Here is a 19,319-nt window from a genome sequence, read left to right as displayed (position 1 = left end):
TATTGACATTCATTATCACTTCCAATGGCTGAAGAAGATGGGATTATCAATACCCAATTAATTGCAACAACACTGACACTTCAAATCATGATAAAAAAGTTACATACACTGCTAAAGGTATAATCCATGACATGAAAATGCAATTAGGCCTTGTATACACCTACTAATTGAATGAATACACAAGCTAATCAAATTTATGGATACATGAATATGAATACATTACACCAGAAACCATACATTTAAATGTATACAATTACTAATTGAATGAATACACAATACTCTTATGTATACACAAACTACAATGTATATATAAATTTATAATTTATGCATAAATATTCTTTGAATGAAGCACTATTTATCCATAAAGAACTAATGGAATACATTAGCGTAATAAACTCTTCACATAAGTATATACATCATTTATTTTAGAAGATAAATAATGTATAAGTAATCATTTCCATGAAAATTAATACCAACAATCAATCACTATGACCTATTTTTTTCTTAATAGAGATGAAACTTTCAAATCCACAAATCAAGAAATTTCAAAATATTTTGACAATGACAATGCAAGATACACATAGAGTGAATTTAGACGTGGAGGAGAAAATTTAGGTGAAAAAGGAGTATATGCATGTATGAAGAAATTCTAGAGAGATATAAGAGGTCAAAAATAAGAAAAACAATTATTTCCAAAAGCAGTTGTTTAAAATAAGCAAAGAGAAGCATAAAGAATAAAGGAATACATTTTACATTTTCAAAAAATAAAGAACAAATCCAGAAAAACGTGTCTAAGGAAAAGATCAGAAAAAAGAACTTTTCAGGGAAAAAAAGCAATGCCACTTCCTTAGAAAAAACGAGAATGGGGCTAATAAATGCCAAATAATTTTTTTTTAAAATCTTTTTTTTTTGCTAAAAATATTATAGGAGGGCTATTTATTGCCAATTTAAGCTATAACATGTCACGCTGTGCCAATATTTCTACAAGGAAACTTAAATGGGCTTGAAGTTTTAGGGTAACAAACGATGGCAAATTTAAAAAGAACTTTATTATAAGTGTCTGAAGGGAATTGAACCAGGAGAGCAACAAAACTTAAATGAGTTTCATTTCTGCCGCTGGGCCTAGAGTCAACTTTGTTACTGAGTTCCCAATACATATTTCTTATATGTAGTGTATATGAAGTATACACTACATATACATTCGGTTGTATATGGTCTCTATACGTTGTGTGTATGCAATTCTCGTGACACCAATGTTCAGTTTTTTATTTACACAATTAAATCCTTTTTGTGAAGTCATTTGTAATTCTTTGATTCCGCTCGGTTGACTTTCTATTGATAATTTTTGGAATCCTAGTAGGTATTTTATTGTATAGGTATGTATATTTTATGTTTACCTACAGTAAACTAGTTGGCCCAAAGGTATTGTGCTGTAATTTTCTCTACATTTAATAGATTTCTTAATATAAATAATGGTTTTGCCCAAAAGTTACCAGGTCCGAGAACCCGCACCCAAATCCCTAGATCCGCCCCTGCTATTCTTATTCTAACATTACAGAATCCTGCATCCCTTTTGATCTTTGTAAATTTGTTTGATATACTCAAATTTGACCTTCCCTGCTTAATTTACAGGAAAAATTCGGAGCTTCTTGGACTATAATTGCCTCTACCTTTTTGAATGAATATCAGAAGGGCTTTTACGAGGTGAATGTTCTTTTAGAGATGACGTTTTGCTGAAATTTCTTCATCTGGTGCTTTATTTTAATTCTGTTTGGTATCTGTTTCAAACTACTTCTAAGTAGTTCAAAAGAAACATTTGAAATCCTGAAATGGTTGGTCAAATGGAACAGGTCAATCCTTTGTGGTTGCTCTTCTGTTTCTTCTCTCTCTCTTGGTCCTTTGGTGGTGTAGGGAGGAGGGAAGGTAGGTGCATAGGTAAAGAAAGTGTTACCAGTGCTACGTAAAATCCTAATCTTTTCCTCTAGAAGGGAGGCGTACTCTTCCGAGCTCTATAAAGTGCAGGCAATTATGATAGTAGTATCAATATGCTATGAGTAGAAGATACATGTGCTCACCATGCTTGGTAAGCTAAAAGAGTTCTTCATGTTCCCCTTATGTCATTATGCACTGTTTCCGTGCAGTAGCTAGTTTAAGGTGTCAATATCTTTGCTGGATGATTCCAGCTTTTCCACTGTAATAGTATAATTGACTTATGGTATCAGATGTTTGGTGGATTTCCATTCAAAGATTGATGGAAAAATTTATGGTTATTTATTCGAACTGCTGTATCAAATTTCTGGAAATAACGAGTTTATGTGATTTCAACCTTTCAGTTGCAAAACCTGCAAAAAGAGGTGAGGTTTGCTGTTACTCTTTTTGTTCCGACCCCTTTTTGCCAAAAAATTCCTTATTCGTCGCCTGTGAATTGTGATAAGTACCTGTTTAGTAGCTAACATACAAAATAAGAGGATGGGTTTAGGATCAAGAGACACCGAAAAGGTATAATAATATGTGGTTTGCAATTTTTAAACTTATGTGAATAGCAAACCTTAAATAATAATATCATAGTTGACACGATTGAATGTAAAATCTAGTATGTAGAACATCTATCTCCCACCCTTGTACTCGTCAACTTATGTACTTTATATTTTCTTCTTATACCAGAATAAATAGTCTTATTTGGGATTAATTTTATTAGTTATTTTCATGAGAAGTAGACTTATTATTTTTTAACTGCTATTCTAGTTTCTTGTAATTGTTTTGATTTACTAAATTAATTGGGTTTTCTCTACTTCTTGTTAAATTACTACTCCCTTTATCACAATTTAGGTAACACTTAGCTTTTCGAGATTCAAACTATTTAAACTTTGACCAACTTTTTTAAATATATTTTTCATCACATTGACATGAGAAGAAATGCAACTTATAGCTAAGTTGCTCGGACTCGGGTGTGGATCTAGAGGTCGGATCCTCTATGATCTAAATTTTAAGATTCGGGGATACAAATCTCTGTATGGATACGGGTGCGAGAATTCGTCTAAAAATAGAGTTATAAAGCCTAAATTATGAGATATTGTATGAAAAAGTTGAGGAGAAAATATTGATCAAGAGGAGAATCCGGGAAGGAGATAAAACGAAAGGGAGTGACAGTAGAAATTTATATATACAAGGTATCCCATTTCTTCAATTTCACCTTAGGTCTTGTTTTGATTAAAGGATTCATTGAATCTGTCCAGAATTTCTTCCTCAAATTTGGTCAAAGTACCTAAAACGGTTGACCAGATTGGGTACGGATCCCGCATCCACACCCACGTTGTGTCAACATGGGTGCGACACCGAAAGTGAAGAGTCCGAGCAACCTAGACTTATAGTACCTCTTGTATAATGTTTGGATATCTTGATTTCAATTTTAGAATATTGAGTTGATCTTATCCAATTTAGCTTCAAAGACTAGTCCAATAGTCTCTCCGGAGGTGAAAGTGCCACATAAATTTGGATGGGGTTAGTAAGACATTTTTTCAGATTGCTTGTGTCCCTGTTTTGGCGTTCATTTCCAGTAGAGAAACTGTATTTTTGATGATCATCCTCCAGTGATTGTTTAAACTCTTGGTTTACGTTTTTTGGTACGGAGAATATAATTTATTTCGTTGCTGGTGATCAGTCTTTTGTGTCACAGAAGAATACTCAAGGTCAGAAATATGGTATGAAAGGGTTGAAAGGAGGAACAATTTATTGAGTAAGTTGACAATCAGCAAGGAAATTCTTATATGAAAATGTAATTTATTGCATCTAACCTCAAAGAATCAAGGAAACAACTATAGAAATTGGGGTACCATTTTTCTAATTAGTTATGTTCTCAGAAGCATAACAGTTATGGAAGAATTGCGAGTGTGGTAGCTGTCAGAAGGCCAGTCATATTATTCCTGAAATCTCGTTGAATGTGCTATGTGTGTGTGGGGTTGTGGGGGGGGNGGGGGGGGGGGGTTCTTGGTTGTAAAATTGGAATATTCATTCATAGAAGAAAGCCCATTACAAGAGTTATTGCCTAACAAAAAGGTAAATGTTATGCACAGGCTATAGCTAGAAACAGATGGATAGCAAAGGAAGCATCCCATGGTGGAACAACCTTCAGAAAGTCTAACGAGAGTTTCTCTGAGTCCTCTGCATCTAGAAATGAGCTATTGAATAGATGCATAGTCGGAAGATTCACAGGAATGGTTGATAACCTTCCTACTTGTTCTGCTGTAGTGGGTAAAAAACAAGTGGAACAATGCAGCTGGAATCAATGTGTACGAATGAAGTGGTTTTCAGTTTCTATTTGAGTTCCCAGTTTGATAGATAGCAGAACATATCATGATGTGTAAATGGTAATGGAAGCAAGAAGTTGATAGTCATGCTGTACTCGCACTTGGGTTGTTTTCTGGTGAAGAGAAATTTTGATTGGCTATGGATTAGGGTTATTGGGCATCCGCTTCATATATGGTCGTCAGGTCATGCAGGGAATTGGTGATAAATGTGGTGGATGGGTTGACATGAAAAAAGACTGAGCTAAAAAAGCACCCTGAGATGGGCTAGAATCAAGGTTAAAGGTCCAGCGGAAAGGATGTCAAGGGTCGTTGAAGTAGAAAGCAAGGGTTTGACCTTCAGGTTGCAGGTATGGTGTGAATGTCTGAAAGGTGAAATGCAGAATCAGAATGAAATTGTCATCAGTTGCAAGAATATCAATCCAGGCAAGGTGTTGAAGAAGGTGATATATCTCTAATTCAGGAAGAAGGGGTGGATGGCACAGAACTTGAATCAGAGGAAGGAAATCAGTTAGTACTACTCAATGAGTGCAGATTCTTTGATTGTAGAAGAAATGATTCCAGTGAAGACTAGTTTTGAGAGAGAATTGGGGGTGTCTTTATGCTTCATAGGAATGTGAAGTTCAGTAAAGAGTTTTGGCTTGACTTTTAAGGATGTGAGAGGGAAGCTCTTTCTCTATTCATGAAAATTGATAATAGAAGACTACTTAAGGATGACGATACCATTCTTGTGTGTTCCACTACTAAACAGAAAAGTTCCAAGGAAGTTGAAAATTTTGAGATTTGATGTCAAGTTGAAGGAAGTGAGTGCACGAAGTAGGGGAAAAAGAGTTGCATTCAGTTCTAAATGAAGTGAAAAATTACTTGGAAAGTAGGGGGTCTTAACAATAGAAAAAAGAAGAATTGTTAGTTTTGATTAACAAATGGTAGACAGTATTTATTGTCTCGAGGAGACTAAATTGGTTGGAAATGTTGATAATCTAGCAGAAGAAATTTGGGGCAGCAAGGTGGGTTGATTATGTGTTTGGAGGCAAGTGGCACAAGAAGAGGAAATATTGTACATTGGGATAAAGGGATGTGGGAAGGAGAAATAATGAACATGGTACACAAAGTGGTACCTTCAAGCTTAATTCTGTAATGCAGAAATTTTCATGTTATTTTATAGGGGTATATGGCTTTAATGATATGTGAAGAGGAAGGAAGAGAAATAAGAGAGAACTCAACTTGATTATTCCCTCAAGTCATTGGAGTTTAAATAACTATATTTGCATGTTCTGAAAAGGAAGAAAAATACTACGTAATTACAATACGAGTAAATCAGGCGACCTACTATATTTACCTATTATATTCAATCTCTATGTTTTGTCATCTCGTGAAACATTGGATTTGATGCAATGTGAAGTGCACCTTTATTATCACACACAAGTTCCCATTATTTAAGAGATGAAGTGTCAAAAACACGCCTAAGCTATCCCTTTTTTTACTTTCATACCTAAACTATTGGGAGTATGAGTTTCATAGCCAAATTATTACTTATTATTTTGAGAAACACACCTTACTGGTGTGTGTAATACACTCTCTTTTATTTGAAAAAACCTTGCCACATGGATAAATATTCCATCTTGACAGAAATTAAATAAACTATTAATTTAAGTTAAAAGTTAAAGAGTAAAGTATTACTATCCCCAAATAGGAATTTAAAAAAAAAAAATAAAAGTTAGAATATTTTCCTCATAAAATTCATACTTCACCCCCNCCCCCCCCCCCCCCCCCCTTACAACTCCTTCCTAAAAAAATTTGATATTAATTTTCTTTTTTTTTAAAAAATAAAAATAAAATTCTACCCCACCCCATCTAACCCTCTGCTCCTAATTTATTTATTTATTTTAAATTTTTCTTGTATTGTGTTAGATATGTACATCTATTTTTAGGAAAGTGTTTTTTTCTACTTGTGCACCGAATATAACAGAAATAAAATTTTAAAAAGTCTTGTGCCAAGTAAAAAAATACTTTCCTGAAAACATATTTATATATCTAACACAAAATGAGAAAAAAATTTGGAAGCTGAGGGTTAGGTGAGGTGGGGTAGATTTTTTTTTATTAAAATAACATCTAAATTATTATTTGAAGGAGGGGGGGGGGGATAGTAATTCTTTAATCTTTAACTTTAACTAATACTAATAATTTATTTAATTTTTGTCAAGGTGAAATGTTTTGTCCATGTGGAGTGTGATGTGACAACTTTTTAAAATAAAAGTGAGTGTTATCGTGAAGGCAATGTCAGGTCAAGTCATAGTGAGATAATATACTTTTCCTACCAACCTCCTATATCTTCATTAAGAAGCTCCCCCTCTGACTTGGTAAAATCATAACATTTAGACCCATCAAAATATCAACAGGCATACAATTGAACATCTCTGTCTCCTCAAGAATGTTAAGTGCATACTTCCTCATTGAAATGTAGTTCCTGATTTGGACTGAGAAACCTCAATGCCTAATTGGTACCTCAATCCTAAGTTGCTCAGACTCTTCACTTTTGTTATCGTACCTATGTCAACATGGCATGGGTTTGGGTGTGGGTATGGGGGTGAGATCTATACCCAATCTGGTCAACCGATTTTGGGTACTTTGACCAAAATTGACGGAGAAATTCCGGAAAGATTCAATGACTTCTATAATAAAAACAAAAGCTAAGGCAAAATTGAAGAAAATGAAATACCTTGTATGTAGAAATTTCCATGACATTCCTTTTCTATTTATCTCCTTCTAGAATTTTCACCTTGTATATATTTTCCTCAAGTTCTCCACATATTATCTCGTAATTTAGACTTTATACCTCTATTTTTAGATATTTAAATTATTTCTAGCTGAATCCATGCACCCTATCCATACTTGGATCTGTATCCCCGAATCTTAATATCATGAAGGATCCATGCCTCTAGATCCACACTTGTATTGGATTCCCATACCCGAGTCTGTGCAACTTTAGCCTCAATCGATCAGGATTCTTGGTTTGAAAGTGTTGAAGAGAGTATGGTTCAACTTGGTATTTGCCTACTCATCATTACATGTGATGACTATGTCCTCATCGTAAATACATGCACAAACTTGGAGGAGTGAACCACAAAATGATCAGCTTCATTCCGAGCCATGCCAAATTGTTGAATAACCATGCTAAATTTGTCAAACCATACTCGATGAGACTGTTCTAGCTAGTCCATAGAGTGATTGTTGTAGTCAGCACCTGCATGATACTAGTCTCCCCCTAGTAACAAAACTTGGTGGTTGCTCCTTATATACCTCCACTTTGACATTCCAATGAAAAACATTTTTAGTATCCAATTGGTAGATAAGTCACTAATGAACAACAACCATAGAATAAAAGAGATGAGCGGAAGCAATCTTAGCCACGGAGGAGAAGGTATCACCATACTTAAGACCAAATATTTGTGTATAGTCGTTGGTAGCTAGTCGTTTCTTTAGGCGATCATTTTATCCATCAGGGCCAACAACAACCTAATTGCAAACTTAGAATAAAAGAGATGGGAGGAAGCAATCTTAGCCACGGAGGAGAAGGTATCACCATACTTAAGACCAAAAATTTGTGTATAGTCGTTGGTAGCTAGTCGTTTCTTTAGGTGATCAATTTGTCCATCAGGGCCAACAACAAAAGAAGAAGATTCCAAGTACCACTGAAGTGTAAGGTAGGTATCCTTAATCATAGCTTTTCACTAATCTAGATGAGAGAGCTTCACTTATAATTTTTGGAATAGAAACAAATGATAGTGATGATAGAAACGCATAATGAGCCAGTGATAAATGATGATAATTAAGACAAATATAGATATGATTAGGGTTATGAGTAGATTTAATCCCTTTAGTAGGGGAAGTGGGAGAATTCTCCGTAGAAAGTCCGCATTCGAATAATAATCTTGTGTCGGGTGTGAATCGTTTGAACGAGAAAAATAGATGAGATGATGATGAGTCAAAAGTGATGGAGCTAGATGATAAGAATTGAGTTAGTTTCAAAAATAAAAGAACAATAATATACCCAGTGAAATCCCACAAGTGAGGTCTTGGGAGGGTAGTGTATGCAGACCTACCACTACCTCGTGGAGGTAGAAAGACTATTTCCAAAAGACTTTCGGCTTAAGTGCAACAAATCCCGGTATAAAGAAGGGGAAATGAAGAGAATATAACAAATAACAAGGAAACAATGCAAAAGTCTACTAGAGAAGAGCCAAAACAACAATAAAATCATGTGATAATCAAAACACCATAAATAACATAGTAGGATAGATTATTAAAAACAATAATAAACAATGATAAAAATAAAAAACAAAGAACTACAATAATACAACTAGTACCATTGCAAACACCAGTCACCCTAAGCAAGACAACACTACACTACCTACTAACCTTCTATCTTGATACGTGCCCTTCACACCCTCCTATCTAGGGTGATATCCTCGATAACCTGAAATTGCGTCATATCTTGTCTCCTCTCTCCCCGACACTTCTTCGGCCTACCTCTGTCTCTCCTTGTACCCTCTATAACCAACCTCTCGCACCCCCTCATTGGTGCGTCTATGCATCTCCTCTTCACATGTTCAAACCATCTCAATCTCGCTTCCCTCACTTATCCAACACGGAGGCCACTCTCACCTTATTCGGGATATCCTCATTTCTAATCTTATCACTCTTACTATTACCACACATCCTCATCTCTGCAACTTGCATCTTCTAGACATGAGAGTTCTTGATTGGCCAACACTCAGTCCCGTACGACAATATCGGTCTAACCACCACTCTATAGTGTTTACCTAGAAAATATGTGAATGCGTAATTATTGAAATTAAAGACAAGAAAATAAAGATAGAATAAATTTATGAATGGAAGTTAATGAATTTCATAAGATAGACTACGAACCCTAATTGAACTTAGTAACTAAAATTAGTGGATTAAAACTAATCACATTACTAATAGACCTAGTTCAGGAATTCAGATTTAAAAAAAAAAGTGATTTGGAACCTATTTCAAAAAAATTGGAGACACTAATTAGTATAAGATAAATTACCTTCTTTTTTTTTTGTGGAATTGGTAATCATGTATACCTCAGCATTAAGGATATGCTGGAGACCTTCAAAAGAGCAACAAAAGAAGAGACTAAGGGAGAGAAACTATTTACAGTGAGCCTAACAGATGTACACGCTCTAATTCCTCGATATCTGTTTCTTTACACCAAAAAGAGAAAGATACAATACATTCCATTTAACTTTATGAATGAAATTGGACTCATCTTCAAAACCTCTGTTATTTCTCTCTCTCCACACAGTCCACCAGATGCAATGTGGAACGATTTTCCACCATCTCTGTTGGCTATTGGTTCCACCTATTCTAATCCAGCAGATCTGCAGCGTGCTTAGGCATGGTCCATTTTGTGTCTATGAGAGTAAGAAATAAATTCCATAACTGAGCAGTGAATTTACAATGCAAGAAAAGATGACTATTTGTCTCATCTGTTATCCCACAAAGTTGACATCTGGACACAAACTCTCCTCTTTTTCTTCAAAACCTCGTGTGAAAGAAGCTTTTCTGATTACCAACCATGTGAAACATTTAACTATTGTTGGTGCTATGTTTTTCGGGACATTTTCATAAACCTTGTTGTCTTCTATTTTGTTGTGTATTAACTGTTTCATAGACCCTTTTAACAGATAGATTTCCATCCTCTTTATGCTTCCATCTCATAGAGTCCGGAGCTGAAGTAGTTCCTGTGAAGCCCCCTATTTCATGGAGTAGGTTGGTCACTCAGTCCACTTCCCAATCATTCAAGAGTCTCCTAAAAGATAGATCCCACCCCTGTTTAGTCCAACACTAACATCTTAGTTGCTTCAGGGTTGTTACGGATGGTGATCAAGTCCGGCAAAATATCTTTCAGAGGGATCTGGTTGTTCCATGCATCACCCCAAAACTTTGTTTTTTCTCCCATCTCCCACTTCAATTACCATGTTTTCTTTTATCATTGGCCAAAGATCTCTGATTGTTCTCCATACCCCAACCCCATAATGTAATAGCTATCATTACTGAACCAAGGGTTGTTCTCACCATATTTGCACTTAAGTACATCCTTCCATAGAGCTTGTTTTTCATCATTATATCTCCGAAGTCATTTCTTCAGAAGGCTATTCATTTTGTCTCTTTAGGTTTTTGATGCCCAAACCTCCCAAATATCTTTTGTTCAGTGTAGTATCCCATTTCACCAGATTTGTATCCATTGTTCTCCTTACAACCATGCCAAAAGAAATTCCTTTTAAGGTTATCCAGTTTCTTCAAAACCTTCTGGGATAAGGGGGGACAAAGACATTACATAAGTAGGTAGAGAATCAAGGACTTATTTTATGAGAGTGAGTCTTCCCCTTAGTGATAAGGATTGAGTCTTCCACCTTGTCAATCGTTTTTCTGTCTTCTCTGCTATGCCATCCCATATCACTCTCTCTTAATGTTGGTAGCCAAGAGGCATGCCCAAATAAACTGTAGGCAGATTTTTCACTTTGCAACCTAGTATATCTGCCAAACTCTAGATGTTTAGCACCTCCTTGATTGGAAAAAAGATTGCTCTTTCCCCAATTTACCTTCAGTCCAGAAGTGGATTCAAAGAACAGAAGCAACAATCTAATGTTGCTTACCAGTTCCTCGGTAGGTTCATGAAAAATCACTGTATCATCTGCGTAAAGTAGATGACATATTTCCTTGTATTGACCTCTAACACCTCCTATTTGAAAGCCATTGATCCTTCTGTCTTGAATTGCTCTCCTCATCATACTATCAAATCCTTCCATTGCCAACACAAAAAGAAAGGGCTATAGAGGATCTCCCTGGTCTTAAGACCATCTCCAACCCACCTCTATTTTACTCTCCATTCTCTATATTTGGAGAGTAAAATAGAGAATGGGCTCTCCAACCACTCTTTAATTAACTCTCTATTCTTCATTTATAGAGAAGTGAATGGAGAACTACTATTCACACTCTCTATTTCACTTTTTCATTATTTTATTATATTTCTATTATTTTGTAATTAACACATTATTTTTAATATAAGGTCATTATTTAAATATCTAACATTCGTAGTTCTTTTTAAATGTAATATGACATTTTCAAAAATATATTATTTGATAAACACTACTTTCATCCCGAATTAATAATATTTCAATTTTTTTAAATTTTCATCACTTTTATATAATTTGATATTATTATTAATTTTCACTATGAAGAATGCACAAAAGTAAAATGATAAGNACACTACTTTCATCCCGAATTAATAATATTTCAATTTTTTAAAATTTTCATCACTTTTATACAATTTGATATTATTATTAATTTTCACTATGAAGAATGCACAAAAGTAAAATGATAAGATGGAAATTTTAATTTAAAAATATAATACATAACATAATAATTTAAATATAAGATAACAATACATAATAATTTTATCGCAACAATAATTCAGTAATCTGGTAGGTCGTTTCCAGATTTAACAATATTCGGAAAAAAATTAGTGTATGATCCAGAGAATTGTTGCGGTTGTGCTCGTTGATTTATGTAATTTTTATGTAATTGTATTTCATTGATGATTTCACTTTTATTTGAATTGTCCATTAATTTGTATATTATATAATAACTTGCAATTTATGTTATTTAGAAATTTAGAATAAAATAAAATTTTATATTAAATAATGAATTTGAAAAAATAAAATTTTATATTATGTAAAAATTATATAAAGTGATTATTTGAAAAAAAAAAAAAAGAAGGAGAAAGGATTTATATTATGAAATAAGGAAATGCAAATGAAATAGAAGTAATAATATAATATTGAGGAGAGAGAAGAAGATTCTTTTTAGAGAGTAAAATAGAGAATTGGGTTGGAGTTGGTTGTCTGAAAAAATAGAGAACTCTATATTTAGAGTGTAAAATAGAGGGCAGGGTTGGAGATGCCCTAAGACCCCTGCCTGATGGGAAGAAACCAAATGGTTCACCATTCACCAAAACAGAAAATTTGACTGTAGTGATGCAAAAATTGATCCAGCCCAACCGGTTCTCCAAAACCCCTTTGTCTGAGTATTCTTTTCAAGAAACTCCAATTAACATGGCCATAAGCCTTTTCAATGTCTAGCTTACACATGACACCAGGTTGATCACCTTTCATTCTAGAGTCCACACACTCACTAGCAATGAGGGCAGCATCCATAATCTGCCTCCCTTTTATGAATGTCATTTGATGCTTGTTGACTAGCTTGTCCACCACTTTTTTCAGCCTTTCAGTCAATAGCTTTGCTATCTCCTTGTAGATGCCAGTGATCAGACTTGTTGGTCTGACATCTTTCAGTTATGATGCCCTTGCTTTGTTAGGAAGGAGGGCCACATAAGTTGCACTGAAGCTTTTCTCAGTATTTTGATTAACATGAAAGTCATGTAAAGTGTTCTTAATATCCTCTTTAAGCAGGCCCCAAAGAGCAAGATAAAAAGACATTGGAAAGCCATCCAGCCCGGGATCCTTTTCCATTGCACATAGCTTGATACTGTCCAGTATGTCCTTCTCTTCAAAATATCTGTGTAAACACTCTTGTTCTTCTTTCGTTAAACATCTGGGATTGTCAAGCAGCAATTCTGGCCTCCACTACCTTCTTTAGTTTGTTTTAATAGAAACCAAAGATAGCAAGTTCTAGAAAAAAAGATAAGGGAACCTATAGGGTATTAAGTAGGAGCTGGTTTGGAATTTTGTGTGAGGTATCTGTCCATCAGCTGGTTAGTGACAGAGCTTCTGCATTCTTCTTTTTCTGTCTCTTGATTTTTTGATACATGAGTGGTTTCAACTTATGCACAATCATCTCAGTTCTAGCTTTAAAAAAATAAAGAAAAAAGAATCCATCTATCTTGTTGAAAGTAAATTATTATCTTTTGCAAAGGACTTATTTCTGCAGTTCTCTTTGTTGCATCATTTACCTATATCTTTATGCCATAGCCTAGTAGCGCTCAGATACGGGGCTGAAGTGTTCTTTCATCAAGGTTTATATGCGCTTATTTCCAAGTGAATAATATTCTACTTTTATCAATGTAGTTAAAGGACGAATGCAATACTGAGAAGAAAATTGCATCTGCGCTGAAGTCATTCTTGGAAACATCCATGTTTGTAGAGAGTGAAGAGAACCTACGACGAAAACTCTTTGATCTTCTGCAGGTACATTGCTTTGATGTCCAGAAGTCTAGTTTTGTCTATTCTTCTCCTATTTAAAAGTTATGGTTTTAATCTTTTTTTAAAAAATATTATGCTTTTTATGCACCGATGCTTATTATACTACACTTGACTGTTATGTTGATGCTCCCATCTTTATCACAGAATGTAGCACTTATTAAAGATCCAGAAGATCCAAGAAAATTTTACCCTCGCTTCAATGTTGAAGACACAACAAGCTTTGTGGATTTGGATCAGCACAGGTACCTCATGCGTTTTTCTAGTTCACACTATCTGATGTTGGATTTGATAAATTGCAGTGACATTTTTAAAGTAAACACCAGTGCTTATCTTTCATCCTTTTAGATGTCTACACATTTCCTCTGCATGTGAAGAATACTAGGGTTTTAGCCTCTATTTTAAGGCAGTTATAATAATTTTTATGGTTTCTTATGATCTGTTTGCTGGTGCAGTCAAAATGTCCTAAAAAGATTATACTATGATTACTACTTCCATCGACAAGAAGGTCTTTGGCATGACAATGCCTTTAAGACTCTGCCTGTTCTTTTGAACTCATCAGACATGCTCGCTTGTGGGGAAGACCTAGGCCTAATTCCCTCCTGTGTTCATCCTGTATGCCACTCAGAATCATCATCCTTGTGAATCGTATATGTTACATCACTTCTTGCATCTCAATGTATGATTTGAGTTATGACCACTTTGATGCAGGTGATGCAAGAATTGGGCTTAGTAGGCCTACGCATTCAACGCATGCCAAGTGAACCTGATGTAGAATTTGGTATTCCTTCTCAATACAACTACATGACGGTAATATTCTCTGAGATTTCTGCTACTACATCCCAACTTATTTGAAATGGAAGATGGTCTTAGTTACTGCAGCTTCTATGATAATCTACTGTAAAAACCTTTTCCCGTGAAATGTAAAACATACTTAACCTAATAGACAAATTTTATTCATATGATCATACATCGATTTACTGTAACATTTGTTCAAGTGCTCCCTTTGGCTATAAGAAAAAGCACCTGGAGGCGTGACAAAAAGTGCTTCATTGTTACGCTTGTTGTTTATGATTTTACCTCTTAAGTGAAAACATACTGACGTACTGGAAATCTGCTAAAAATCATTGGAAAGTGGAAACTATAATGCAAACTCTAATTTTGCTTAACATGAAAAAAAAAAATGCATGAACCAACTGTTGTGCTGCTCTTAATGTTTTATTAGTTAGATTCTTGTTATAAAGCTACCCCCCTGGAATATAATAAAGATAGAGGCTTTCAAGACACCTTTGAATATGCCTTCCTTTTCCTTCGTATATCTTGTAAATGATTTTTAAGAGTGCTTTTGTCGTCAAGTATTTATCTGGTTTCAATGCATATTAGTCCTTGTTGCTCAAAGACTGGCCAAATAAAGTTCGTACTTTAAACTTAGGTTTGTGCTCCATCATGCCATGACTGTTCTACTCTACGTGCTTGGTGGGAGGAAGATGAAGAGAGAAGGCACCGCTTTTTTCAAGCAGTAATGGGATCTGATGAGTTGCCACCTGATCAATGCACTCCTGAAATTGTGCACTTTGTCTTGCGACAGCATGTTGAATCTCCATCAATGTGGTCAATATTTCCGCTCCAGGTACTTAATTGATATAAAGATCCTACTCCTTTTGTAGTATGTAGTTAATTCTTTAGTAGCAGTCTTTGCTAAATTGATTCGCTCCATATGTGCCTCGAAGCTTCATAGTGCTGAACTACTGGCCAGGGTGATTAGTGAGTTCTATGCTTCCAATAATCACTTAAGTCCTTCTAAAGGCATTAGCTCTCTAGGCTTCTAAAGGATAATGCTTTTTGTCCAAAGTGCAAGAAAAAAGTCAGAATTCCTTCTCTTGGGGAGCTTTTAGCCAATCTCAAACAATTGAATTCAATTTGAAAAGGGCTGCTATCCAAAGATATTAATAATTACTTAAGCTTTCCCCCTTCTCCCAAAGGAAAGAATTACAAAACAAATTCTTTTGATTATTCACCATATTGACATTGTATGAATTTTAAGTTCTATCAAAGAGATTGTGATTTTGTATCTCGGAATAGATGTTTTCAAACAATTAGGAGATATATGGATTTTGTAGCTCTGTGGAAATGGTTGATCAATTATGTTTTGTCTACTAGTGTCCGAAAAATTGGACTTTGTACTTATTTAAGGACACATGGAAATTTGTTAGCACTATTGTTCAGTCAGGCCTACTAAACCTCCTTCATGACTAAATATGCCACTAATAAGCATCTTTTTTGCCCTACTCTGAAGCAGTCATGAGAAAAAAATTAGGTGGTTGTTTTTCATGGTGTCATTTAGTTTGAACTGTGAAGCACATGATCTTGACATTATGCTACATTGTGCAATTTCTTTTATTATGCAAGTGAGCTGCCCAGCGAGATTAATGTCTCAATGCTCATCTCAGCGTTCAGGATTTTCTTCCACGGCACTGATACCATTGCTAAATAATATACAGGATTTGCTAGCACTCAAAGAAGACTACACGACACGGCCTGCAGTGGAAGAGACTATCAATGATCCAACAAACCCAAAACATTACTGGCGATATCGTATGTGCCTTTGTCCTCTTTGTTGTCTCTCTATCCCCCACTCCCCGCCTACCTCAAAAAATAAGTAAACTTTTCTTTTATTTATCTGGTTTGATCAAAACTAAATTTTTATCAGGTAGTTAAATTCAAATACGCAAAAAAAAAGTGTTGGGGTGTGTAACATGTTCCTGCAAAAAGTTCCTCCACTTCCTTTACATTACTAGACCTTTGTCCATACAGCTGGTTCAATTTCAACTTGTTTATGTCCTTCGAAATGTTCAAGTGAGAAGAGAAAGTTAATCTTTCTATTAAATCCATCCACCTTAATAGTTATAGTAACTACTCGTTCAAATTTGGTTTGCCTTGCACAATTAGGACATTTATTGTCTGCACATGGACTAAATCCTTGCAAATACTGTTCTGGAACGAGAAAGCCTCATAACTAGACTCCATGTTTCTTATGATGATTCCAGCTTATCATCCTAATAATAGGGAATATGTTATGTATCCATGCTTTTTATTTTTTCACAGTAATTGTACTGCCTTATAATGGCAGTGGATATAATTATCATGATGGAGGTGGTAGATGTGATAGTGACTGATAGTAGTGGTTGACAATGGTGGTGGTTGTGATGATAGAGCTGGTTGGTGGTGGTGGCTGATGGTTGACAACGGTAATGGTGGTGGTTGTGATGACAGATAGTTAGTGATGGTGGGATGTAATTGTTGATAGGGTGGTGGTGAAAATTGTCCACACAAGAATATCTCTTAATGATATTAAGACTTTGTTCAAGATCTTAATGATTTTAGACCTATTCAGACCAAATATGTGTTTAATTTTAATGTAAACAAATATACTAATGGTCTAAGGTCTGATCCATTCAAATTCAGATCTCCATTAAATGCAAACAATGAAGCCTAAGTATGTGTGTACTCTAGGCTGACAAATCCTCTTTTTGTGTAACCTTTGTTTCCACTGGATTCTTTCAATGACTATTCACTTCATCAAAAAAAAATTTATAACTATTTAGTAAAACTTGTTTATAGGTTAAATAGAGTTGTGGATTCATATAAAGTAATGTATTGATGGTTTGCATCACATTATTCTAATTAATAAATAAAAAAAAGCTCTTTTTTTCCTTTTTTTTGATCCAAAAAAAAAGGTCTTAACTAAATACATGCAATTATGAATAGAAGTACATCTTATACTAGGTTTCACATCATTAACAACAACAACATACCATGTGTAATCCCACAAATGGGGTCTGGGAGGGTAGAGAGAATAAAACCTTACCCTTGACTTGAGAAAGTAGAGAGGTCGTTTACGATAGACCCTCGGAATTTGAGTAAAGCATCATATGAATTAAGTGTGGAAAACAAGTATAATAGTGAAGAATCCATACTGAAAACAATTGAGAAGAATAGTAACAACAACAAATAATATGATAACCGAAACCAAGGAGACAATAAAATCGAAGAATTAGATAATATGAGAGTAATAAAAAAATACTGATACCTAACTAGGCAACGCTCAATTATCTATTATCCTTCTATCCTAATCATCGACTTTCAAATCTAACTATCTAGGGTCATGTCCTTGGTAAGCTACTGTTGTGCCATGTTCTGTCTCATCACCTTTTCCCAATACTTTTTCAGCTTACCTCAACCTTTTCCTTGTATCCACTATATAGTAAACCTCTTACACTTAATCACTCGGACATTTATGCATATTTTTTTAACATGCCCGAATCATCTTAGCCTCACCTCCGTCATCTTATCCACCACGAAAGCCATGCAACATAACTAGTTTGACCAACACTTTATTAAATATATTACTATCTCTGTGTTGGAGAGATCACTATTAGCATAAGAAAACCTTTAAATCAACACTATAACATTTTTACTTTTTCTTTCCTTGAGCTTAAGAAACTTTAATTCATCATTTGGTCGCATCTACGTTCTTTTCATGGTGAATAAAAAAACAGAGAAGGGCCTAAAGTGTCCCTCAACTATTTGAATTTGTACAAAACTACCCTCCATCCACCTTTCGGTTCCCAAATACCCTTAGCGTTAACCTTGAGGCTCAAGCCTCAAAAATACCCTTGATATAAACCTTTGGCTCATATTTGCCATTATATTTAACAACTCCCCTAAAGTAAAATTATTAAATATTTATTTATTATGTTGTCTAATTTTATTGGTCCAAATTTAAACCCTTCTCAAATAAATAATAAAATTACATATGATTCATATTTTGACCCGATACGCTTGAAAATAATATTTTAAAAAATATTAAGTTCATGATATCTTCCTATTGGCCTATTTTAAATCAACCCCTGATTTATTATGACTCAATTCATAATTAGGGATTTAACTAAAATCCATACTCACCCCGTCTAATCATTAATCTAAAAAATGAATTTCTATTGATCTAATTTTTATAATTGAATGTGATCGTTATTTTTCTCCTTTTTACTCCCTTGTTTAATTTGTCATTAGTTGAGAAAAATTAAAATTTAAAATGGTGGACAAGATTAAAGAAGAAAAAGAAGTGGAAGAGAGAGTAGGTGGGGGGAGGTGAATGTAGATAGTAGATGATTTATCTTTTTTATTTTTAATTTATTATGGAACCCAAAATTAAGCCAATCACATGAGCCTATCTATTAAGTAATTTCAAATTATTTTAATGGAGAAATGCCTAAAATGCCCTTAAACTATGGGATTTGATATAAATTTACCCCCCATCCACCTTATGAGTGTGGGTTGTTAGAAATGAGGGTATTTTTTAGCCAAAAGGTTGATAATAGCAGTATTTGGGGCTGAAAGATCGATGGAGGAAAATTTTGTACCAATTCAAATAGTTGAGGGGCATCTTAGGCCCTTCTCTGTATAATCTAGAAAACCCTAAAAAAATGTTTTAGATTCAATAAGCTGGTAATTAAAGAACATATTGTTAGTGATTTCTATTTTGTGGACTCACATATTAATATGCTATACGTAGATATGCTATCATTAAAGTAGCCCATTGTATGATGTACTAAGGTATTAAAGTTTTGGGCCTAGAAAAGTAAATATCTATTAGTATGGGTTTAATTTAGATAACTTGAAATCCGTGGACCTTTTCTCAAGTCTGATGGAGACTTAAATGCCCTTAAACTATGAGATTTGATATAAATTTACCCTCCATCCA

The 19,319-nt window shown here is 34.6% G+C and overlaps 2 protein-coding genes across 2 annotated transcripts in view; both read left to right on the top strand.

Annotated features, from left to right (window-relative positions):
• LOC125847223 (uncharacterized) overlaps positions 1-19,319 on the top strand; it is a 923,078-nt gene that overhangs the window by 178,717 nt on the left and 725,042 nt on the right. The gene's annotated exons all lie outside the window — the stretch shown is intronic.
• LOC125849131 (4-alpha-glucanotransferase DPE2) overlaps positions 1-19,319 on the top strand; it is a 36,164-nt gene that overhangs the window by 12,218 nt on the left and 4,627 nt on the right. Inside the window, exons 15-21 of the mRNA XM_049529153.1 lie at positions 1,633-1,704; positions 13,424-13,543; positions 13,703-13,800; positions 14,011-14,170; positions 14,267-14,365; positions 14,988-15,185; positions 16,057-16,150. Coding sequence (XP_049385110.1) covers positions 1,633-1,704; positions 13,424-13,543; positions 13,703-13,800; positions 14,011-14,170; positions 14,267-14,365; positions 14,988-15,185; positions 16,057-16,150 — 841 coding nt within the window. The remainder of the gene's footprint in view (positions 1-1,632; positions 1,705-13,423; positions 13,544-13,702; positions 13,801-14,010; positions 14,171-14,266; positions 14,366-14,987; positions 15,186-16,056; positions 16,151-19,319) is intronic.

The sequence above is a fragment of the Solanum stenotomum genome, chromosome 12 (assembly GCF_019186545.1).
Source record: "Solanum stenotomum isolate F172 chromosome 12, ASM1918654v1, whole genome shotgun sequence".
In the NCBI taxonomy this organism is placed as follows: domain Eukaryota; kingdom Viridiplantae; phylum Streptophyta; class Magnoliopsida; order Solanales; family Solanaceae; genus Solanum; species Solanum stenotomum.
Note: the sequence above shows the minus strand (reverse complement) of the source record. Positions and strands in the feature narration are given on the sequence as shown.